A 26,643-nucleotide genomic window follows, 5' to 3' on the forward strand; every position below is an offset into this window, starting at 1 on the left:
AATACATGGATTCTTGAATAAATAAATTAACAATTTGCTCCACAGAATAGAATAGTTTTGAGATATAAGATTTATCTTGATATTTTAAACTGTAATTTTACATATGCATATTTCTCTTTTTGGGTGTTGAAAATGCAGCGTTCGAATACTTTGGCGTATGAGTGTATAGATGCACCGATCTAAGACAGGACATGTCACTGATATCTGGCTTTCAGCTATTAATAGTAACGCAATTAATGACTCGCTTTAAGCAGATATAACACAAATTAATAAATGTCCATGTAATATACTAGCGTTCCAATACACAGTCCAATTCAAGCGTCTCCTTCTAACTCGTGTTACGAATTAAAAATTAATGAAACCCAAGTTTCTTAACCTTAAAATAGACAACAGTCGGCGCTCCAGTCGCCACGATTTTTCCGACAGTTACTCTAACCTGATGAAACAATGTCTCCAATAAAAGTTATTCGATACTTCCATGGTATTAAATTACAATAATAAAAATTTCCAAAAAACTTTTTGTTCCATAAAAAATTGCAGTTACCTTGACTTTTAAAAGTAGCATATATATTTTTGACGTTGTAGCATTACACTTGATTAAAAAACAAGTTTTAGTTGACCTTGAGAAATCTATAACAAGTTATTAAGAAGACGAGTTTCTTTATTTGTAGCATTTTTTTTCTAATTGGATGTAAACATACTTAATCAAGATTCAACCTTCTGTACACGATACATGTTAGGTGCATGGCCACCAGGCGTCAATAATCCCTCTTTTCAGAATTAGAGAAACGATTCATTATTAAATAAACAATTTTCTCATCACATGCAACGAACTAATGTGTTATACAGTATTTGACAATAATAATTGCAACATAAACAAAAGGTTGAATTTAGGATAAGTGTGTTTATCGTTTTCATTCGATCAACAAGTATCCACTGACAATGAGTTACATTTATGTTTTTTTAATAAATTGTTATTCAAGCTCGAGGTAATCTAAAGACAATTGTATAGTAGATCATTGAACTTGGTTTTTCATCAGCTGCAATGTTGAAAAGTAAACAATATGTCCATTAAAATATCAACAAGTTACATTTATGTTTTTTTAATAAATTGTTATTCAAGCTCGAGGTAATCTGAAGATGATTGTATAGTAGATCATTGAACTTGGTTTTTCATCAGCTGCAATGTAGCAAAGTCAACAATATGACCATTAAAAAATCAACAAGCTTCTTGGTAACCTTTGCTACTGCAATTTATTGCCACAGACGTACTGTATAATTTTTTTTGGAAATATTTTTTGCATATGTACCAGCTACTGCCAACACAGTCTTCTAAATATTTACATCCTTCGTTTTTAAAACTAGAAAGCTCGTTCCTAACGTTATTACTGGACTGCGGATGTTTATGCATTTATAGGAAATTTTAATTCTCAAAAAACTACAGAATGCACTCAACACGCAAGAATATAAGAAATACTTAAAGTAAGGTACGAATTATTATATCTAATCAAAGCTCCAATTTCAATAATTTTATTAACAAAAATATGAATTTGCATGAAGATCCGCAGTCTAGTTATTACTATCTTCTCTGCTTCGTCAGTTGGTATGGAATGCTCTGCTCAGCTACGACAAATCGTGTCTTCTTTCGTTAATCGAACAAATTTTTTCCCCCTTCTACAAACAGGAAAGTTCGACAAATCGGTTATTTGCTGAATCGAGTGTTTTACCTCGTTGCATAATACCACATAAATTTGATATATGTGTGTAGAAGATAAAATTACTGATTCGATCGTTTGTTATATTTGGTTTTGTTAATAAATAAAAATTCAGTAATAAAAAAAAAGGTGGCGAAGTTGTCGATTGCCAGCCTCCTCCCCGATTTCGATGATACATTTAAAAATCATCGAAATCGGGGAGGGGACGGATAATCGAGAACTTGACCAGCATCTCTGATAAGCGTTTACTTCGTAGAGAAATGTTTGAAAATTTTTGGTAGATTTACGATCGAATTAGTTGCCTCGTGTTGGTTTTAAAATACAAGCGTGGTATCGTTTACTCGTATACCGTAGTTGGGGGTCGGTCGAACGCGTTTACACGAAGCGATCCGTCGGTGACGAGGCCCTCGTGGTCTCCGGGTGTCCTGTCCAGGGGGTGCACCATCGATGTCGTTCGACGGTATCGGACGGTGTGCTTGGCGTAAATCGATAGTTCGGAGATACACGCCGTGCGGAGCTCCTCCTTCTCGTGGTCGTTTCCTTCTCCCGCTACCCTCCTGGCCGAAGAGATCTTTAGACCTCTTTCCGACGTGCTTTGGTCGGTGCAGGTGATATGCGGTACCGGGGGACCGTCGGGAGACGCGACGCTGGCCTGAATCGCGTACGCGAAGCGAATCGATCGTCGACGAACAAGCGGGAGCGCTACCGAACGAGGATCTCGGGGCAGATAAACGCTGCGTCGACGGGGGATGGGAACTACCGAGGTAGCGAGATATCGTCGCCCGTGGTTTCGGTGAACGAGGAAGGTGGCTGGTACCGGGGATAGTGCCGCGGGTTCGTCGAGGCGAGAAAGAGAGAAAGATCGCGAGAGGAAGAGCAAGAGAAAACTGGCGTCCCAAAGACGCGAGGGTGGTTCTCGCGGGACTCGGACCCGCCGGCGGACCAATGGTGGGTCGCTGTCGAGCCGCGGCAGCGCCACGAGCATGCAGTGCGGCCTGTGCGCCGTCGTCGCGGGACTGTTCCGTAGAGCTATGTGCATCGCGGGCAGCAGACGGGACTCCGGCGAGTCCTACTACCAGGAGCTCGCCACCGACGCCCAGGCGCGTCGTCTCTTGCAGCTCGCGCCCATTGGAACCAGCCTGAAGGCGGCCAAGATCGCCGAGCACGTTAAAGAGGCTTTCGAGTCGCAGGAGGTGAGAATTTTACTCTCCACGTACATACATATGTGTTCTAACGGGGGGAAGGTGTTAGGTTTTTGTTGTCACAGGAAACCGTTCGTGGTATATCACGAGACGGAATCCGTTAACGGTTCAGCGTTGCACACGGCGTGCAATCGCCCTTTTCGGTTAGGGCGATCGTCGATTGTTAATCGAACCATTCTTAAGACGAGCACCGTGCCGTGCGTTCTTCAGATCGTCGCGAGTTCGCGTCCAGACATAACGTAGCAGATCATTATGTATTTCACCTTCTATAATAGAGTTTTCTGCTCGTTATTGTTATCTGTGCCTATACTTTCGACCACAGTGCATCTCCTATTGCTATCCCATTAACAATAGTTTTCTACTAAAAACCAAGTACAAAATTAATCGAATTTACTGGTCTCCTATTCCGAAGGAGAGAGATATTCCCTCGTAAGATTCGGTTCCCTGTTTATACAAAGATGCGATAGGACCTCGCATAAACACAGGGGTAGATATTGGTCTCCAACGCCGCAGTTCGTCGGCTCTCAGTTTTTCTCTGTACGATTGCAGGTTAGTTCTGTTGTAAAACTCATATAGAAAGGATGTCTCTTCTAACCGTAATGAAAATAAAGTGTAGCGTTTATAGAAAGGAAATCCGAGTACTTTATTTAATAACCAATTTCTAAGATTTAACCATCCATATATATATTTTTTTTTATTTTACCTGCTAACCCAGACCTAACCCAGACCTAACCCAGACCTAACCCAGAACCGTAATGGAAATAAAGTGTAGCGTTTGTTGACAGGAAATCTGAGTACTTTATTTAGTAACCAATTTCTAATAGAAGGGAGGGAGGCTTGCCTGTAAATAACCGACCAATACATATATTAATACAAATAACATCTGACGAAGTCATTAATTAAACCATGTTTGTAAGATATTTGAACGATAGTCGCAAATATGTAAATGATGGGGGCTCGCCAGCAGAGGGCTACGCAAACCTGAACCTTTCTCACAAGCATTCGACCAACCACCTACGCTCTTTCATTCATCATTTGTCACAGCGTCTGAGGCAGGGCCTGCTAGTGATGGGTCCAACTAGAAGGCCCAGGACGTATCCCCTCTCTATCCTTTTCTTTCCTCTTACAATAGCAAACCACCACAGGGGTGTACCTTTATAGCAGGTAAAATAAAAAATATATATATATTGACGGTTAAATAGAAAGAAAAGTGTGATTCTTATCGAACAATTGTTCCTAACGTCTTAAATCCGAAATTAAGCCGATTTTCAAGAATTATTTCGAAGGATAAAAAATTAATAAATATTTGTAAGGTTTTGAGGACTATTTAGAATATACTTCAATTTCATTTTGCAATTTTTTTTGTTCAAATAAAATGCAAAATGGCGGAGATACAGCATGATTTGCTAGAAGCGCCGCAAGACGTCTTCTAAAACGGTGTACACTCTAGTGTCGGTTTTTATTATCCGAATCTGCTAAGCAACGAAATATGATTAGTATATAACAATAGGAAATGGATGAACCGAAGATATTGAAAGAAGATTAAAAATTGGAAAAATGGCAGACCTCGGAGCAAAAAGCTTAATATTTCAAAGAAGACTTGTATTCGTTTTTGCATTAAAAATGATATTTATTTCCGTGATTTTAACTTACTTTTAAGTTCATCCATGAGACATTACTACCATTAAAATGTGTATTAAATTTCAGTCGGATAAGTCGAGTAGTTTTTGAGTAATCGTGTACACCGATTTTGAACTTAGCGAGAAAAGATGTTTCGAGTAAATCGCGTTTAAAGTTTTGGCAAGAGAAATATGTATGATTTTGTGGCATTCTGTCTAATCTGCTATTCCAGCACCGTATAATAATCCTTCTTCTTCCTCAAAATAGTCATTTTGTGAACCTTTATAGCAGTCAAAATATCGAACAATTGTTCCTAACGTCTCAAGCTATCGTTAATAGAAACATTGTAAATCAATGAGATAATTTGGCTAGCCAGAACGACCAATACCCCCATTGTAAACACAGAAAATGCGTTTGTGCATTCGACTCGCAACCAGATCGCGTTGAGTCAGTAACGCTGAGAAAGCGTCAAGCTAGATACAGCGATCGATGACGAAGGTTATCCAACCAAGATTCTTTTCGTTTCTTCCCTCAACGGCACACGAGCGACTTATCGATCATCGTTATCGCATAAAAGAGAAAGCGGTGCAATTTCGCGCAGGGGAGGGCGATCGTCGACGATGTAAATTCGAAATCGCGATAATCGACTTCTAATATAGCGCCGGTTCGCGTGCCAAAGCACTCGACGCCTGCGTCATGACTCGAGCGTCGTTACACCTCGCAGGGACGGGTTCACGTCGAGTGTGTAAATCGAGCCTTTCCTTTCTTTCCATTCGAACCTTGTCCCCGTCCTTACGTACCGAAGTTTACACCCCAGCGAGTCTAGGTCAGGAACAACGATGACGACAGTTACCAACGTTTGACCTTAAGACTAATTTTAAATTTCTCGACCGAGAGGGTGAGTCTTGCGATGCAAAACGTCTACGGAGACCGGGGGGGGCACTCGACGAAATAACAAACATTATCCACGCCTATCGCGAATGGAACGCGGATTCCGCGACGAGCCGAGACCCTGTGCGATTCGATCGACGATTAAGAACTCTTAACCTTAGAGCGCGGTCTTCGAATCTATTTTTACCCGACGCGTTCTTCCTCCTAGAATAGACATTTTTATGGATCGTTATGCTCGCTTCTATTCCCCGGGCATTGTATCGAGAGTCTGTTGACCATACTTATCGAGTCGTAAACACTTTCTTACGGATACCAACGAGTTTAACACTGGAAAGACTGAAACTTAGTCATCTTTATTGTTACTTGTTTTCATATAAAAACGAACCTAAATATTAGCAAATATATGAAGCAAAATGAATATATGTAATGATGCCTGTGAAATTTCACTCACACTAAAAATTGTCTATCTTTAATATTCAGTGATTCCCCTAACATATAGGGTGTTCGGTCAAACCTGGGAAAAATTTTAATGGGGGATTCTAGAGGCCAAAATAAGACGAAAATCAAGAATACCAATTTGTTGATGGAGGCTTTGTTAAAAAGTTATTAACGTTTAAAGTTCCAACTGTATTGAATTTTTTTTCTCGAAAATGCACAGGATTTCGAGGATATGTCTATTAACCAAACATGATTGTAATTGACCCCTGCAATTGAAAATAATTTTTCCAAGGTGATTTGAAACTTTTCAATTTCACCGAAAAATTTAAGGAATTTTTTTTTCGAAAATGGTTAGGATTTCAAAGGTATGTCTATTGACCAAAAATAATTGTAATTGATTCCTGTAATCAAAAATAATTTTTCCAGAGTGATTTGAAATTTTCCAATTTCACCGAAAAATTTAGACAACCTACTCGAATTTTTTTTCTCGAAAATGCGCAGTATTTCAGGGGTATGTGTATTCACCAAAAATTATTGTAATTGACCCCCACAACCGAAAATAATTTTTCCAAAACGATTTGAAATTTTGTTTTCCCGTCCAAAAATTACACACCTTCTCGAATTTTTTTCTCGAAAGTACGTAGGATTTCGGTGATATGTGTAATGACCAAAAATGGTTGTAATTTACTCCCGCAACCGAAAATAATTTTTTTAGAACGATTTGAAATTTTTGAATTTAATTGTTAATAACTTTTTAACGAAGCCTCCATCAACAAATTGGTATTCTTGATTTTCGTCTTATTTTGGCCTCTAGAATCCTTCATTAAAATTTTTCCCATGGGTGGTGATTGTTTCATTTATATTCAATTATATTGCCCAAAAGAATATGTATGTGAAAGAAATAACTAATGTGTAAAGAAATTTGTTTAAAATTAATTTTGAATATTATGAATTTAGGGCACAAAAAAAATAAAATAAACAACTTGTTGGAACAAGTATCACTGCATAAAGATTCGAATAACAAGTACTACTTTAGCTTATTGAGAAACTGCAACTTATCAAGTATACGCCCAAATCGACAATTTATCATGTGTCGGTAATCGAAAAAAAAAATGAAAACTGTTATTTCAATACAGAGACGAACTGGTCATATAAGAAATTTATTTCAATAATAAGAGTCATTTGATCATTTAAAATTTCCCAAGCAGTCAAAATGACTGCTTCTGGTCAATATAGGTATAACACATATACGGAAGGCGAGCGCCGTGATTGGTCAGTGTTTTTCGTTAATAATTCAAAAACGAAGCCCCATCCGACATTTTTGCAAAGGAAATTGTTGTTCAGAATTGTCTCAGCTATCCCCCATTTCCGGTTCTTACACTATTTACGGGACACCCTGTATATATATTATTTCAATTAGAAAAACAAATATAATGACACAACTTCTTAGAATTTTATGACTTTTTGTACAGCATATAAATGAGTTATATACACCGGAAATGAAGTAACTACAATGATTAATAAACTCATTTATATCTTGTTCAAAAAGTCACAAAACTCTAAGAAATTGTGTCATTACATACACAATTGTTTTTCTAATTGAAATTAAAAAGCAGTCAAAATGACTTCCTTGGGCAATCTAGTGTTAAACAAAAGAAAAAGCCAGACTTCCCCTAGCGGAGAGCAGACGAAATTTCGAAGTTGGTTAGAGAGTACCCACTTGTATATCTGCAACGTTATTTCTTTCTGGTGCATAGAACGATTGTTACTTTCGTTCAATCATTTACAATATGTATAGTATGTACTTTTGTATGCGTAGTTTCCGCTACACGTTATCGTCGACGATGTATCTTTATCTCCATATTCGTTTCCTTGTGTAAGAATTAGCGACGCAAATGGCATTATAATTAAATAAAATGTTGTTAAAGATACTATTTAAGCTTTCTTTAATTTGAATCCTCCTTGTTCCCTTTGCTCGACGTCCCGATAGAAAGAGCTTCGTATTCGAGATATCGAGAGACCAGGGTACAGATAACCGGGTTCTCGCTTGGTAAACATAGAAAAACGAAAGAGAATGATTATCGGAGAGAAATCAAGAACGAGAGGAAAGCTTGGTAACTTGGGAGCTCCCTTTACGTTAGAAACTTCAGTCTGAAAGAGTCAACAGACGTGTAACGAAGTTGTGGCGTCGCCTCCCATGCTCGCCGCCAGAGGGCTCGCGCTCTCACAAGCGCTCGACTCGACTTCCCAATATCCCCAAATCCCCTGGTAGCCACTCTAGGGAACTATGATCCCATCACCATCCCACTAAAAACGCGAATAGAAACACCCAGACTCATCCTAAACTAACAATCCCCACCACCATACTCATCGCATGATGCATGAAAACGAGGTTTTTGAAAGTTTTCCCTCGAGCCCGAACACAAGAAATACCGCAACCCTACACTTAACATAAATATACCCAGACACACTAACACTCATTCTAAATGCAGGTTATAGGTTATACGACCAATCATGAAAAATAACCAAAAAAAAAAAAAAGCTTCCCAATATCCCAGTTGTCTAAGGCAGGGTCTGCTAGAAAGCCTTACTGATGAGTCCACTACTTTCCTTTTTCTGTCCTCCTACGAATTTCCCGAGTTCCTAAGCGAAGCAGCGCCACGAAGTTTTCATAAGCAAACAAGATACGAGACTTTGTTCTTAGCTCGGTTAAAATTTTGCCGGCTCTGAACAAAAAGAGAGAGATTGACGAAAGACAAGCGATCGGGGGAAAAGAGTGGAAATTAAAAAGTAAGAGGAAACGATTGGATCCCTCTGGGCGGATGATCTATAGCGCGTCGACGCGGGGCACCGTACGGCCACGATTCGATTTTCTTGCGAGTTTACGGTAATTGCCGATACGGACGTATCACGAAACAGTCTTGATCGTTATTTCGTGGATTGCTTCGTACACGGCTTAAGACTCGCGTGCTCGTAAACTACGCGAAACAAGTTTATGCGACGGGACGATAATACGGTTAACGCAAACGCTTTGTGTCCGACCTGTGTGCTCGAAAATAATGCGATCTTCCCGCCGTGCGGCCTCGAGACTCGATGCAATCGGACGAGAAGTTTAGGGAGCATCTTGGAAATGGCGTACGCGGGCGGTAATAAAATCTACGCTCGATACGGCAACTTTTAATGTCGTTCGTATTGCTGCACAAAGTTCGTGAAAAGTATTTTATACGGGGCGAACTTCAACGATAGAGCCGGTTGGGAGAAAACGTCCTGGTTTATGCGGATGATTGATTGATGCGGATTTTCGTTGGAGCATCTAGAAAAAGGAAAGACTATATTTTAATACATACAGGGGTGTTTGGACACCCCTGAGAAAAATTTTAATGGAAGATTCTAGAGGCCAAAATAAGACGAAAATCAAGAATATCAATTTCTCGATTGAGGCTTCGTTAAAAAATTATAGAAAAATTAAATTAAATTTCGAATCATTCTGAAAAAATTATTTTTGGTTGCGGGGCTCAATTACAATCATTTTTTGTGAATAGACATATCCCTGAATTCCTACGTACTTTCGAGAAAAAAATTCGAGTAGATGCCTATATTTTTCGATGAAATTGAAAAATTTCAAATCATTTTGGAAAAATTATTTTTGGTTGCAGGGGTTAATCGCAATCGTTTTTGGTCAATAGACATAACCTCGAAATCCTACCCACTTTCGAGAAAAAAATTCATTACCGAAAATATAATCTGAGGCCCTGAAATGGTCCCCCGAAATTTCATGCGAATCTTTGAAACATCATAACTCTTGAACGGATTGACGGATTTTAATGTTTCAAAAGGCAAACTACACGTATTTTGATGGAGAATATGTGGAAATTCCAAAAATATTCGAAAAGTTACTCCTTAACCCCGTAAAGTAAGAAGAACCCCCATAAGAATGGTCTAATTTCCAAACGTCCATAACTCTTGCAATAGTGACCATATTTCATTGAAATTTTTTTCTGATGTAGAGCCCATGGATAGCCACGGAACAGTATTAGACAACTTTTCTGTAGAGCGTCAAAACAAAATTATTAAAAATCAATAAATAATTTTTAAGGAAAATCGACAGGGGGTGCCCAAATCTTTCGGCAAATCTGAAAAGTTTTAAATCCCTCTGAAAAAATTATTTTCAATTGCAGGGGTCAATTACAATCATTTTTGGTCAATAGACATATCCCCGAAATTCTGCGCACTTTTGAGAAAAAAATTCAGTACGGGCGGAACTTCAAACGTTAATAACCTTTTAACGAGCCCTCCATCAACAAATTTGTATTCTTGAATTTCGTCTTATTTTGGCCGCTAGAATCTCCCATTAAAATTTTTCCCAGGGGTGGTCGAACACTCTGTATAGACGTCGTGTTGCAATAAAGTTAAATTTAAAACATCACCTTCTCTGTTTAGAAAGTCTTTCAAATACTGCAGTGATCTCTCGGTTTAGCTATATTTTGAATATTATTTTCGGCAGGTACGAATAAAGGACCCCGCACAAATCTTATGGAAAATGGCGCCCGGTTAAATTAGCTAAACTTTTGATACGATGTAGTTCATTATGTCTTGATGAAAAGTTCCAATGGACCCAAGCTCGTAAATTGAACAGTTTTCGACATACAAGGGATCAAAAGTCAATAATAGTGCGCCTTATTCTGGACTACCACGTTCGAGCATATCTGAGTGTAAAAAGCACTGTTGTACACTGTCCATTTATTTGACCCCTTAAAACTCAATAGTAGCACTGTGGGCCCTTAAATATTACTCCTGGACCCCCAGACCCTCTGACTCCCCCTCAGGAGTCAAAATAAAAAAACGCCAAAAAGGTAAAAAGTGGTTCTCTTTTTCAATGTACAAACATGAAGCACCGTCGACATTAGCATTACCCAATGTGCACCACGAAGAGGTTGCTCGATCGGATTTTGCACGCCATGTGGCCCTGAAAAGGACCGTTTTTATAGTTCTCTCTATTCGGCCATAAGAATCTCAACATTCATATCGTCTTGATGCCCTCTATTAGCGGCATCTCTGGTCGTATTCAGAAGATTGCCATCCGAATATTTGGCATGCCTTTGATGACATGCAAATCTTAAAAACCTTAAAACACTTGCGATATGTGCGCATGTACCCAATGTTTTGGCACCAGATTGACAGGTGCAGTAGTAACCATTTATTTCTTCCTCTTCTAGTTCCAGTTAATTCTCGGGAATGTGAGAAATAAGAACATGATGTTTGGTACGATTCCGAAATTATGAATAAACTTTTAGTCTTCTAAGGCTGTTATTTACCAACGAAGTGTCAATCTGTAATTCATCGTCATCATCTTTTTGCAGCAGAAGGTCAGGGGGTCAAGGGGTAATATTTAAGGGCCCACAGTGCTACTATTGAGTTTTAAGGGGTCAAATAAATGGACAGTGTACATCAGTGCTTCTCACACTCAGATATGCTCAAACGTGGTAGTCTAGAATAAGGCGCACTATTATTGACGTTTGATCCCCCGTATCTCGGAAACTGTTCAATTTTACGAACTTTGGGCCCACTGGAACTTTTCATCAAGACATCATGAATTACATCGTATCAAAAGTTCAGCTGATTCAACCGGGTGCCAATTTCCATAAGATCTGTGCGGGGTCCTTTGTGTATCTCTTATTCCCCAGGACATATCTCGATGTAAACTCTTCCTTAACGAAGATTTCTATGAACGAGTCTGTGGAGAGGACAATGAATTTTATCGACGGGGAACCTATTTTCGAAACAAAAGTAGTCCAGGTTCTCCAGTGGAAGTCTCGTTTAAGACATCTTCGAAACGGTTCGGGGATGGAAGGATGGCAGTTTCCCATTTCCAGGAAGTGTAAATGTTTAAAAAAAGAAATGTAACTATCGCGTTTATGAAAACAAGTGTTCTAAAAAATTTAATATAGATTTAACAGACCTAGAACGGATCTGAAAGTAATGAAAATGGCTGTGTACCGTTTGGTGGCTCTATTCCGGAAACGACATGCATTTGATAAGAGGAAAGGCGAGAATGGAGAACAAGCGATAGCGGAAAGCTTTATTTTACTTTCCAAGATGGCGGGAAATTGGAATGGAATTTCACGATTCCAAGCTAGACGAAAGAACCTAAAACGTTGTTTTGCTTCGTTTGCTGGTATCTTTTATCGCAAGTGGAGCATCATCATCGAGTATTAAAGATTTTCAACGTCCTGCATATCGCGAAGAGTGTCTCTCGTAAGAAAGAGAATGATTCTTCTTACGAAAGAATGTCAAAATGAAAGAATTTCCTTGGGACGAGTAATATCTTTCAAAAGAACAACTTTGACCTATCGAGTAAAGAAATTTTGATGTATGTAACGAGTACTGTTGCGATAAAATGAAGCAGTGCACTGCAAACTTTGTGGACAAATGGAAACTCGAAAGCTTCCACTGTGTCAACGATAAATAATTTGTCATTGCATTTGCAATAAAAAAACACTTTTTATTTATTTCTAAAGGGAATTTTGCTAAGCTCATGGAAGACTCCAGCATGCCATTCCACGGTTAAAATGGAGAATTATTCGATCACAACTATCTCGTCGGTCTGAAATACGCGCTTCGATGCTTCGAGTATCCGATCGAACGAGTTTTCAATCTACTAATTGTTTCGTCAATTTCCCTTAAATAAACATTTCGTTTAAATTTTCGAAGCCTCGAGCATTCACCCCAGAAAATGGTCGTATCGATCCTGTTTCTTGTATTTGCAGACTGAGCGATCCGTCGTATTAATTACCTCGATTTTTCATCGGGTCTACTTTCTTCTTTTTAATAAGCTTTTCACCGCCACGACTTTAAAATTTCACAACAATTTATTCGTACTGTTCGTGAATAATAATATCCATCGTTTCTCAATGATCTATAACAGTCTGATAAGATATTATCGTAGCTTTTTTCGAACAAACGGTTTTCATACAAAATGTGTATTTTTATAAATACATTGATATTTAATAATGTTTCATACGCGTTTGAAACGTAAATGAAAGTACTTATATGCTTGTAAATAATGTTTATAAAAATTTTCATGGAGAAACGTGATTGTATGTAGAAAACATGAGCGTCCTTGTATGATTATGCTAGGTTCGCCATGTTCCGCGATGGGCCGCGTTTCCCTGATCCTAATGATCTGATACAAATGAAATTAGTGTTTTTAGAGGCTTGATGAATGTCGTTGTCATCCTACGTCGCGAATTTTTTAACGATATCGATTTTTAAAAAAGCAAAACGAAAATGTAAATATCACTGAACAAAAAAAAGCACAAGTTTTGTAAGCTTTTCTCAGAATTTTTCGGTATTAGAGCAACAAAAAAAAAATCACAACTACCTGCAACAACAGAGGATGTTATCGTGAATATATAGCGTTCTGAGAAAAATTGCTCGCCATTTTTGAAAATATCGATTTCGTGAAAAACGCGTTCAAAGTTTCGGTATCGATTGACTCGTGAATAATGATCGAATTTGCTAGCTGATCATAACTCGTCCGTTCGGAAGCTACGTGATAAATCTTTCGAGTGCAATTTATAAATGAGCCGTTTATTTTGAAAGTGGCCTAACTCCATTTTTCAATTTTTTCCGGTTACCATGGTTACATGTACAACTTCATGTTATTTATCAGTAAAGCATTTCAGGTTGCTTATATTCCGGGCAAATACAATAATTCTTGACACATAAGTTTTCAGAGTTAGTTCAATAATTGAACCGTGTAGTTTGAAAGTGGCCTAACTCCATTTATACTTAAATCAAGATATTTACTATTGATAATGTCGGAAAGCAGTGATGAATGTAATTTTAATTAATTAGTATTTACAAGTTAACCTCAGTTTTTGGACAATTGCGTTAGTTGAATAACCAGTACGTTTAATTAATATAAAACTTAAAATTTAATATTAAATTTTAGAAATTATTTCACCCATGGGGAAGAACAGAACAAGACTATTTAGTTCAGATAGTGAAGAAGAAATAGTAACTAATGATTTAAAAAAAAATCGAAAAAGAAACAGAATTATAGAACAATATTCGTCTTCAGGGGATGAAGATACGAATAATAATGGAGAAAAGATTGATGAATCATACATCCAAAAAGTGCGAAAGATTAAACGGAATTCAGGAAAAAGATATTGTACTCAAACCGGAAATATTGTACTTGAAAAAATTTTCGAAAACAAAGATTGTCGTTGTCGGAATGCTTGCACAAAAAATTACGATGAAGAAGAAAGAAAGAATATTTTTGAGAAGTTTTGGGGTTTGGGAGATTTTAACAAAGAAAATGTATTGCTTTACGAAGCTGTCGAGCGCAAAATTGTGGAACGAAGACGTCCAACAAACGGAAAAGGTTCGCCAAGAAATTAGAGTTTTAAAGATATGTAAAATAAATTCAGTATTGTTTTTTTAAATTTGAAGCATCTTAAATTATGTTGAATGGACTTGGGCACCTTCAAATTTTATAATGAATCTGGTTGTTAATTTTGAAAGTGGCCTAACTCCATTCTTGATAAGAAAACGCATATTATTCACTTAATAATTGCCAGTATTTTAATAGGAACTATAAATTTAACACCCTTAGATACACTTAAGCAGTATGACTCCATTAGTATCCTATACGTATATTTTTAAATTCATTGAAACGCAAAACCTTAAATATCTCGATTTGAAGATAAATGGACTTAGGCCACTTTCAAAATAAACGTCTCAAATGTTCGTTGGCATTTTTTTTTTTAATTTTAATTAATTAGATGAAATTTGTTTCTTTCTATTGGTACGAATAGTGGAATACTGAAATGAAAAAGTAATGGAAATATTGGTTTGCGGTAGCGTTAGTGGAACACGGCCTGAATATTTGATCCAAGGTTGCCCGTTGTTTGGCTCTTCCTAAATAGTTTGATAGCTCTGTCAACGGACTGTGCTTATTCCCGAGATCTCCGTCGAATTTTTTTTAGTCCCGGGGAGTGGGAGTGCATAGAATTTATCTGCTACAGAAAGTTTTTAAGCGACCAGCTCGAAAGTGGCTATGACCAAGCGGCAAAAATCGGGTCAATCTCTTATTGGGTCTATGAAACGCGCCGCGACTGTAAAATTAAACGAGCGTCGCGTCGTGCGTGTATCGTGCTCGAATTCCGTCTTAATCGACGACGTCTAACACACAGCCAAAATTAATAACAATAAAAAAAAAAAAAAAACGTTAAAGTTTATTCTGGAAAATGATGAATTTTTGGGGTCGTTGGTTACGAAAATATCAGATTAATATTTCGGTTAACATTAATAATAAAAAAAACGTTTTCGAGTAAAAAATAGCAAAGTAAAATAATTTATTTATTAAGTCTATATGAATAAAATTACAATAAAAAAAGTTAAATAAAATTTAAAATACAAAGGGGCAAATAAAGCTTAATAAAAAGTTGAGTTTTAAAACGTTTGCGTTGGTAATAACTAGATATTGTAAAACAAGAATCACTACTGAGCTGCATTTAACTATTAGTCAACGATATCAGAACTCATTAAATCAAACGTCGTCAATCTAAACCACTAAAAACTTATGCAACACAATTTGAATAATATTTAATTTTGAACCGCAGTGAATATTATTTTTGAAACTTTACCCGAAAACGGATATCGCAACTTTGTCTATTTTTAATTGTAATTTATTTTGTACTAGAATTTCACCCAATTTAAGTCTCAACAGAGATGAATATTATTTTAAAATAACGTGAATAACAGATATAAAATTTAAGTTAGAAACTAATAAATACTCTAGATATTTGTGCGATTTAAATTTCGTCATTTCGATAGAGGTTCGTGACAAGAACGGGAATACGACGCGACGGAAAACAGTCTGGGATTTAATACGAACCTGAAATACGACACATTTATTAGTTATTGATTAAAATTCGATGATAGGTTCGAGACGATTTACAATTAGCTTATTGGTGTAATATGATTATCCCCGTTTGTCCCGTCACACCACACCGCATTCATCCAGATCACCCTCTCCCTCCTTTCGCTTTCCCATTTCGCTTAATCCTCTTTACTATTTGCCCGTTTCTTTGTCTTCGTTGAAAACTTTATACACTCCAAAGTCCATAAGCGAGCGTTTCGCAAGACCCCATTATTCTACGCTCCCACGTGTCTTCTATCTTCTTGCATAATTTACCTTTCCTATTTCCCTTGCTTATACAATCTCTATTCGTTCTATTATTGTAGCGATACCGGCGATTAATCATTGACGTAAAATTATTTAAAAACGTAAAATAATTGTAACCGAGTTGAAATTCACAGTTATTTAATATGATTTTTCCTTTGGCGACCATTTTATTCTTTTCATGCTTGGTTGTGAGGTAGTTTATGATAAACTCGAAAAGCATTTTGTTGAAAAATGTTTGCCTATCCGACTTTGAAGCAGATGTCACGCGTAATATAAATATGCATATTTTTCATCGCGTTTTCAATGTTGCCAAAAGGATTGGCGAACATTTCGCGGCAAAAATAAGTCGACGCGCGACCTCGCGTGAACCGTTTTTAATTTTGGCGCGCGTATAAATAATACAGAACTGATTCGAAATATACAATTAAATATAGTCGAAATGACATTGTGTTTGGATTCGTTTTCGACGTAAAAATCTCGCTAATTTATTGGCAATAATATCGTCGAGATACGATGAAAATATAAAAACTTGAATATAAATGCTTGAATTTTTGCAAGCAAATGAAATTTAATCCCGGTACACTCGCGAAGGTTTATTCGAATGATCGATAATATAAACCAAATAGTCAAAGTACATAATTCGTTTCTAATCATCTAGCCAGATAAAAAAATTTCATCTTACTATGAATTTTAAATAATAATTTAAGAATCCATTGACATCCATTTACATTTTTTAAATTTACATCCAAACGAGGGCAGCTAAAATTTTTATTCCTTGTAAAATATATATATTTAATATAAATATTTATTAATCTATATATATATATAATTTAGTATATATAAATTGTCAATTATATATTAGATAAATTTGTAAATAATTATATATTATTAGACTCTTAATATATTTTAATAAATATACAGGGTATTCAGCTACCACTAGGAAAAATTTGAATGGGAGATTCCTGAGGCCAAAATAAGACGAAAATCTAGAATACTAATTTGTCGATTGAGGCTTCGTTAAAAAGTTATTAACATTTAAAGTTCTGCCCGTTCTGAATTTTTTTCTCGAAAGTGCGTAGGAATTCGAGGGTATGTCCATTGACCAAAAATGATTGTAATTGACCCCCACAATCGAAAATAATTTTTCCAGAACGATTTGAAATTTTTTAATTTTGTCGAGAAATTTCACACCTTTTCGAATTTTTTTCTCGAAAGTGGGTAGTATTTCGAGGTTATGTCTAATAACCAAAAATTATTGTAATTGACCCCTGCAACCGAAAATAATTTTTCCAGAACGATTTGAAATTTTTTAATTTTGTCGAAAAATTTCACACATTCTCGAATTTTTTTCTCGAAAGTGGGTAGTATTTCGAGGGTATGTCTAATAACCAAAAATGATTGTAATTGACCCCCGCAACCGAAAATAATTTTTCCAAAACGATTTGAAATTTTTTAATTTTTCGAAAAATTTCACATTTTCTCAAATTTTTTTCTCGAAACTGGATAGGATTTCGAAGGTATATGTATTCACCAAAAATTATTGTAATTATCCCCCGCAACTAAATATAATTTTTTCAGAACGATTCGAATCTTTTTAATTTTGTCGAAATTTGCCCACCAACCCCCTATCGATTTTTCTTAAAAATTTGTTTTTTATCTTTAATATATGGGTTTGACGTCTCTACGGAAATGTTATTTAATACTTTTTGTAGGTATCCATGAGCTCTACTTTAGAAATAATGAAATACCCTCACTATTGTAGGATTTATGGTCGTTTGAAAAATATTACGAATAGTTTTGAAATTTTTACATATTCTTCGTCAAAATACGAGTTGTTTGCCTTTTGATACATTAAAATCCTTCAATACGATCAGAAGTTATGATGTTTGAAACATACACATGATCTTTCAAGGAAACATACATATCCTCACATTATATTTTTGGTACGGAATTTTTTTCTCGAAAGTGCGTAGGAATTCGGCGGTATGTCTATTGACCAAAAATGATTGTAATTGACCCACACAACCGAAAATAATTTTTTCAGAAATATTTGGAATATTTTAATTTTCGCCGAAAAATTTGTCTACCTATCGGAATTTTTTTCTCGAAAGTGCGTAGGATTTCAGGGGTATGTCTATTGACCAAAAATGATTGTAATTGACCCCCGCAACCAAAAATAATTTTTCCAGAACGATTTGAAATTTTTGAATTTAATTGTTAATAACTTTTTAACGAAGCCTCCATCAACAAATTGATATTCTTGATTTTCGTCTTATTTTGGCCTCCAGAAACACCCATTAAAATTTTTCCCAGGGTTGACCAAACACCCTATACAGGCCTACATCCTATATAGATCTCAAAATTAATAAATACATATATGTTATATAATAAATAAAATTTGGTAAATTTCTGATGGGAACTCTTCCCGGACAAGATTCCCACTGGTTGAGAACCCCTGTCATATCGTATCGACGCGGTAACGTTTTCAATGTATTTATCTCGAGTACTGCGACGCGGTTGTCAATACATTGGTAACCACCTTAGTTAAATTCACGGTACGGATCGAACGGGAACAACGGGCATGCATTAATCGCGCGTCCACTTTTGAAATGCCCGAGAAACTCGAACATGCCGCTGCGGAATTTCAATCGGACAAGCGTTCTTCGTATTCAAAGCGCGAGCGATTGATAATCGAAACTCCTTGTCGATATTCGTTCCGCGAAGGGGCACAGAGTGAAAAGAAAATTTCGAATAACCGGTTGAATCCGTTCGTTACCACTCTCAACAACCACGCGTTCTTATCTCTGTATTATCGTTGTACGAGTTGGAATCCTTTGGTAACGATTCACGGTGCCTAGGCGAGCTGAAAATCGAGGTAAAAAAATGTTCACAACATAAACGTGATGCGTTGCACACTTGTGCTCGTAATATGGGACGTGGAAAATATTCTTGTAAATTCCAGTGGTGCCCCAGCCGCAAAGATGGAGAAAATTCTTTTTCGATTAACCAACAAAAGTAAATGTCTCGAAATGATCGAAATGTTTAACAAGGATTTAAAAAAAGAACTATGAATAAGAGGTAACATGTCCAGTCAACCAATACCTGCATCAGCACACATTAAAGCAGCCTTCAAAGACCAATGTCAACGTTCTGCAATATCATTAGACCGAGGGTGATAAGCCGTTGTCCGAGTTTCAAAACAGCCTAACTCGTCGGTAAGACTTGAATAATTCCAAATCTTGATACCGAATCATCCATAAAAATCGTAGCTACCGTATTTGCTGTTGTATTCTTGATACCCCAAAACGTTTCTTCCGACCAACTTGCGAGAACATAACCTACAAACGGAAATAAAAGAAATCGTTGTACGAAGCGTGTAAACGTTCTCTCGCGTAATTGTAGGCAAATATTGAACGTACAAAAAAAAAAAGAAAATCGTTGGCCTCGAGTCTCGATTCAGTAATTCGATCGTACGATGTGTTTACCGGCAGCGCGATAAAGTAACCTAATTTATTCCGGCGGTCAGCGTGTCCGTTCGTATCTACGCGAAGACGATTTACAAAGCGTACGGGACTCATAAAAGTGAACGAATTTATATAGAGCACGAATAGCCGCGAACTGCTGGAAAGCAGAGTGAGCTACTGCGGGACTCGGCTCGATGCATCGTTCCACTTATTCTTTAAATAGTATGAGTCAACAAGTCTCGGATCCATGAAGTTGAGAATTTGTCGCGGTGGTCTCCGCGGAACTTTCTTCGTTCTGACCCGATTCAAAGAAACTACCACAGTCGAAACGACCGACGAAAATATTTGAAACCGTGGATGCTGTAACGGTCGTCGCATCGGGCACGCCGTGAATATTCAATTTATTGCATTAAAGTTACACGACCGTCGAGATTCTCCACCAGGCGGCGTTCATTGTAGCAGGTGAATGGAATTCCAATGACATTAACCCTAGAACAGTGGTGCGCAACCGTGTTCGTTATCCAGCCAAATAAAATAAAGTATTTCGCGACCACGAAAACCTTCCCATAGAACATTTCGTTTAAATTCAAGATATCTTTATATTTCGATCACGATTATTTAGAAAATTCATCACTGTACTCTGTTTTAATTGTAAATTCATATGTAAAATTTATCCAAGCCAACCTCCACGGATAACGTTCGAGAGTTAACAATCTATCGAACGTTCGTTTGAATCGTAGATTCGCTGGTCGATGTTTATTCAACGACAGGAGCACTGACATCAGCGGGCGAATGAATGCTTTAAAGCAACCACGGTTCTACATCCATTGACCTGTATTTCTTGTTACGTTCTCCCGTTTGATTGTCCCATACGGATAAACGCCAACTAGGCTCCCTCTGTTCGGCCAATATTTTCATCCAACCGACATCGATACAAGTCGTTTCAAAAAGATGGCGCAGGACACGCGTGACCGTGGATGGGGTCGGTAATTCCCGCGATTTTACATAAAATTTGTGTAATTGATCGATGGTAATAACCGGTCGACAATTATGCGTAACATGATCGCGGTCTGATTGTGCAATTAAATCATTCGCGACAACAGTTGCGTCGCACTGGGATTTACGTTTTGTCGACCTGTCGCGCGGTAACCGTTATGCAATTAGGTGCTCGAATAACCGTGAAACGTCTAACACAAGGCGCAGCTGCGTTCAAAGCAGACGTGCATATTTTCGCGGCAAACGGAATGCAACACTAAACGGGTGGCTGTGTTGCCGCCGTCTCGACCGTGCCACGGACACGTTACATTAATTTCTTCGATGGATCGACGCCAATGCGTCGCGTTCCGTGACCGCGATTGGCTGTCACCGATCTTCGTCGCCGTTTTCGACCAATGCCTGTGAGTCAGCGGACAGGAACAGGAGCGGGGATGTAAACACGCTGTTCCTTCTTCTCGTGGAAGAGTGATACTTCTTCCAATGCCATCGCACGGTTAAGAACAGCAGCTACAACAGAACAAATCGCAATTGTAAATTATGGCAACAGAGCGACCAGGCTAAACAGTTAAGCGTAGTATCGCGTAATGGGGTATCCGGCCTCGCACAAACTGTACAATTTTTATCAATTAGGGTAGACGAATACCTATTATCTGACGAAGAGAATGTCGTAACAACTAGGTTAGAATTTATCGATGATAAAATATTGTACGTGTAATAAATGCCTAACTTTTACGACGGTTTTCTGTTCTTCAAATTTTATTTAATTCTAATCGTATTTTTTAATTTTGTTGCAGGTACGTATACGTATTCGAACGATGTGCCAATAATATTTGCTGAATAACACGGGGTAAGTTTTTCTACTATTCTCGTAAGAGAAAACAACGAAGTTAGTCTCTCACTCGGTAAAATAATATCATCGACGATCGATTTTCCGATTGCAAAGAGAGTGCTAACGTAACGAGAAGACTTTCTAGCTTGTGAAAGATCAATCACTCCTTTTCGCGTTTCAACAGACGAATTTCGACTCATGTTATCGGTTTACTTTCATATCAGTAACTGACATTGACATTGTCGAATGTAAACGTTCGGATAAAGTGTGTTTAGTCATCACGAAACGTTGTATTAATTAGTGTAACATTTACTCTGCGAAGGATAGAATGGTTGATGTCAATTGACCATGATTTGAACTTTGGTGAATCGATTACTGAAGATCGGAAGAAAAAATAGAACGGAAATAAAGAGACATTTGATCGAAGTAATCGGACGTGAATTAATCCCGTGTAGTTTTCGTATGAAAGGTGCCTATTAGTGGCCCAGTTTTTCTAGACAAAAGCTTTATAATTTTATAACGAAATGGACAATGCTGATGAAAGGTTAACTTCGATAATTGTAAATATAGACAGAAAATTCATCGATTGTCCATACAAGGATGAAATTCAAAGAATATGTTTCAACGTTATATCAAAGACAAATGCTCGATACCGGAACTAGAGTACAATGCAAATGAAACAGTTCTGTGTAATAAACTGTGGCGTGGATCGAGGAAATAAGAGGTTAACTCAACGCTATAGAATAATAATATGTTCATAGTTTGTTGGTTTACAAAAGTAAAGAAGTAAAGAAAGTCTAATATTCTTATGAAACAAAGCTCACACACTGCTTGCTGTTGCACATATCACTAAATAAGACAGAAAAACTAAAAAACGATCGCGAGTCGATGTACACCGATCTGTAAGCAGGCATTCAGCCACGCTCCCGCCATCTCACGGTTACGTGACAATACTTCTTAAATTCTAATGTAAACTATTACCCATCGAAAATGTTGGTATCAAGATTAGAGAAAAGAGATTCAGGTTATAAAAATAACAAAGAATGTGTAACTATCTTAAAAGTGCTAATGACTTAAAAAAAGCTTCCTTTACTTGCGAGATTGTTACGTCGAACAATCCAAGAACAGTTAAAGATAAATGTTTAACCGTGTGGATATGTAGATACCAAAACGTTGCCGCAACAAAAATTAAAAGAAGTGCAAATATTCATATATGTAAGTACAGTAGGTTACAAAAGTATTCGAACGTTCGCTATTTAAACTTTAAACAATGAAAATATGCATGTTGGGACTCAAGTTCTGAAAATAATCTTATAACTACTACAAGATACAAGTATCAAGGTTAAGTACGCAAGCAAATTTGAAAATGTTTGTAGAAATTATGATATATTTATTATAAAGATATAACGAAAGAGTATTTTATACTATCCGCTGGAGCTTTCTAATTATTTTAATACCGTTTTTCGAATCTCGATTTATTCGGACTAGGTATTTTGGTCCCGATGAAGCCGGTTAATCGAAGCCTTACAATAACTTATTTTGAAATTCTGTTTAGAATTTTGATAATAAATATGGGCCTCTGCTAGGCCCATCTCAGTAAGACTTTCTAACAGGCCCTGCGTTAGACAATTGAGATATCGGGAAGTCAGTTGAGGAACGTATATATAGCAGCGAAGGGTCGTCGAATGCTTGTGAGAGCGCGGTCCCTCTGGTGGCGAGCATGGGAGGCGACGCCACAAATACAATATACGATACTTGCTGTCAGTACGGTTGCACGAACGAAGCAATAAACGGCAAGGAGAAATCGCAGCTTATCGTTGCGTACCGTATTGTTGCGTCTCTATCTGCCGAAAGAATTACAACGAAACGTGTCAGCGTACGGAAATTCTTTTTACCGACAAAAACACACCAGCGGAAAGTTCACGTTCCGTCGTCCATTTGTCTGGTTCGTTGATGCGTCGCATACATGCTTTTCGTGTAAACACGGCATAGTTACGGCGACGGTCGGGGCGAGGAGGGTGTTACCAGTAATATTTTCAGCGAAATCGCGTCGAGGTGAAGAAAATCTGTGGCTCCTGACGCTATCGGGAAGTTGTTTGTTTTGTTACGGCTTTTCATAATTTTGCACGCCTTGTGCGCGTATAACCTCCCAAGTTCCGTGCCCATTTTCGTGTTCAGTGATTTTAACAAGATTTCCCGCGAAAAACCGTTTACTTCGTCGAACAAAGGATCAACGACGGGGACCAAGAGGCTTCGTTATTTTTTACGGTATGTTTTGTCAGTGGATAATTCGTTCGAACACATCGGAGATACGTTCAGATTCTCGATAACTAATTAACGTTTAAGGTAATTGCATACTTAAATGTAAGGTTAAGGGGGTATTTTTCAAGATAAAGGATTCCAACGATTTAATTTATATGTTGATAAAAATATCCATTTGTAACGATACTCGCAATAACTGCAAACTTTCCGATCTTATCGAACGACGTTCCAATACAAATAAAGGCTCGCAAATAAATCTGTCATCGGACACGCGATCAATTGTAAAAATATAACCTGAAATGCACCGTTCAACTGCGATTTTTGTTCGAATCTATCGATCTGCGAGTTGCGTCGATAATTAATGAAAATTACTAGATTCCAGTTACGGTAAAGTGAGTCTAGATTTTCATGCGTCTTCCATGGAATATCAGATTCAGAGATAGAACGGAAACTGGTGCGAATTTTCGTGTTTCTTTTTTCCCCCGTGAGTTTTTTAAATCGAAGCAGTGCTCATAGCCGTTATCGAGCTTCGTATCTGCGCAATACGCAAACATTATTCGATATTACTGCACGTAATTATATTAGGATTCGAGAGAGAAAATAAAAAACAGAAATTGAAATTTTCCATTACAAACGATGAACGCGAAACGTAAAATTCCTGAAACGATATTTTTTCGTTGTGATTCGAAATTACGTAATATTTATATTTGAACGTGCACCGAATACGGAACGGTTTAATGAAAAATACGCGATATTTTTGTCGCGATTCGCTTAATTTCCATACGATTTTATTTCGCAACGGAACGTAATTTGCGATATAACGAGGACGGGGATTGTAGCGTTTCGCTTTTCGAATGTAAGTACTCTCGTGAAACGAGAGCATTGAATTCTATTTTGATAATACCCGTACCGATATTCCAGAAATATCGTTGTTTAATACGGTAATATTTATATGCAAAAGACCGTCGATGCTACTTACAGCCTGCCGTTACATTCGATAAAATTTCATCACATTTTGTCGTTGTTCCGCGTTTCAAATCATTTCGACGGATTGAAAACGTTAATTTAAAATTCAATCGATCCACCGATGTATTTGCGTTCCGTTGCAAACGATAAAATTATTTTTGGAACGAACATGAGGAGAGCACTTTTAACGTATAATAATTTTTAAAACGTTTCGTACTTCGATCATCGTAACTTTTCGTTGGTATTGCCAAACGCTCGAGAATATACAAAACACGACGTTTATTTTATAACGTATCGACTAAAACTTTTGCGTTAATTTTAACGCAAAAATTAAAGAGATAATCCATTAGGTTTGAATGTCTTTTTCATAAAGTATTTATATAACTTATAGATAAACGTTGCCACCTAAATATCTCCTTTGTTCGTAATAATATAAAAACCATTTCTTATGCAAGCCATACGACGATAAAATATTGATATTGTGTAAACAATTTTTTTGAACCAAGGTCACTTTCTTCACAGTTTTTAAGGTCGTCAATGTTTTTTTTTAGACGTAAGCATATATTTTTGTCTGCGGCATCTTGCAGCTGATGTTCAAAAACATTCATTTTTCGACGAAATTAAAAAGTTTCGAATCGTTCTGAAAAAATTATTTTCGGCTGCGAGGCTCAATTACAATCATTTTTGGTCGATAGACATAACCTCGAAATCCTACGAACTTTCGAGAAAAAAATTCCGTACCAAAAGTGTAATGTGAGGTTATGTATGTTTCAAACGTCATAACTTTAGATCGGATTGAAGGATTTTAATGTTTTCAAAAGGCAAACAACGCGTATTTTGACGAAGAATATGTAAAAATTTCAAAACTATTCGTAATGTTTTTCAAACGACCATAACTCCCACAATAGTGAGGTTATTTCATTATTTCTAAAGTAGAGCTCGTGGATATCTACAAAAAAGTATTAAACAACATTTCCATAGAGCGTCAAACCAATTTATTAAAGATAAAAAACAAATTTTTAAGAAAAAACAACGGTGCGTAAGTAGACAAATATCGTCGAAATTAAAAAGTTTCGTATCGTTCTGAAAAAATTATTTCGGGTTGCGAGGCTCAATTACAATCATTTTTGGTCGATAGACATAACCTCGAAATCCTACGAACTTTCGAGAAAAAAATTCCGTACCAAAAGTGTAATGTGAGGTTATGTATGTTTCAAACATCATAACTTTAGATCGGATTGAAGGATTTTAATGTTTTCAAAAGGCAAACAACGCGTATTTTGACGGAGAATATGTAGAAATTCCAAAACTATTCGAAAAGTTGTTTTTTAAACCCGTAAAATGCGAAAAAAGCCCCACAAAAATGGCCGAATTTTCAAACGACCATAACCCTTACAATAGTCAATGGATTTCATTGAAATTTATTTCTAAAGTAGAGCTCATGGCAACCTACAAAAAAGTATTAAACAACATTTCCGTAGAGCGTCAAATTAATTTATTAAAAATAAAAACAAATTTTTAAGTAAAATCGAGGGGGTGGACAAATTTCGACGAAATTAAAAAGTTTCGAATCATTCTGAAAAAATTATTTTCGATTGCGAGGGTCAATTACAATCATTTTTGGTCAATACACATACCCCTGAAATCCTACGCACTTTCGAGAAAAAAATTCGAGAAGGTGTGAAATTTTTTGACAAAATTAAAAAATTTCAAATCATTCTAAAAAAATTATTTTCGGTTGTGGGGGTCAATTACAATCATTTTCGGTGAACAGATATATCCCCGAATTCCTACGCACTTTCGAGAAAAAAATTCGAGAAGATGTGAAATTTTTCAACAAAATTAAAAAATTTCAAATCATTGTGGAAAAATTATTTTCGGTTCTGGGGGTCAATTATAGTCATTTTTTATGAAGAGACATATCCCCGAAATCCTACGCACTTTCGAGAAAAAAATTCGAGTAGGTGGATAAATTTTATTAATAATTTTGCTAATAACTTTGTAACGAAGCTTCAATCAACAAATTGGTATTCTTGATTTTCGTCTTATTTCGGCCCCTAGTATC

The 26,643-nt window shown here is 36.9% G+C and overlaps 1 protein-coding gene across 7 annotated transcripts in view; it reads left to right on the forward strand.

Moving 5' to 3' along the window:
• LOC122397267 (cGMP-specific 3',5'-cyclic phosphodiesterase-like) overlaps positions 1-26,643 on the forward strand; it is a 100,576-nt gene that overhangs the window by 24,319 nt on the left and 49,614 nt on the right. For 4 of the 7 annotated variants that reach the window (XM_043396339.1, XM_043396336.1, XM_043396340.1 and 1 more), the window contains exon 1: positions 1,142-2,908. The exons of 1 other annotated variant lie outside the window; for it this stretch is intronic. In XM_043396339.1, coding sequence (XP_043252274.1) covers positions 2,699-2,908 — 210 coding nt within the window. In that variant the 5' untranslated portion in view covers positions 1,142-2,698. Of the gene's footprint in view, positions 1-1,141; positions 2,909-20,977; positions 21,227-21,315; positions 21,369-26,643 lie in introns of those variants that run through there. 2 more of the 7 variants (XM_043396343.1, XM_043396338.1) reach the window with 2 other exon arrangements.

The sequence above is a fragment of the Colletes gigas genome, unplaced genomic scaffold, assembly GCF_013123115.1.
Source record: "Colletes gigas isolate AHSC1104 unplaced genomic scaffold, ASM1312311v1 Colletes_gigas_Sc00009, whole genome shotgun sequence".
Taxonomy (NCBI): domain Eukaryota; kingdom Metazoa; phylum Arthropoda; class Insecta; order Hymenoptera; family Colletidae; genus Colletes; species Colletes gigas.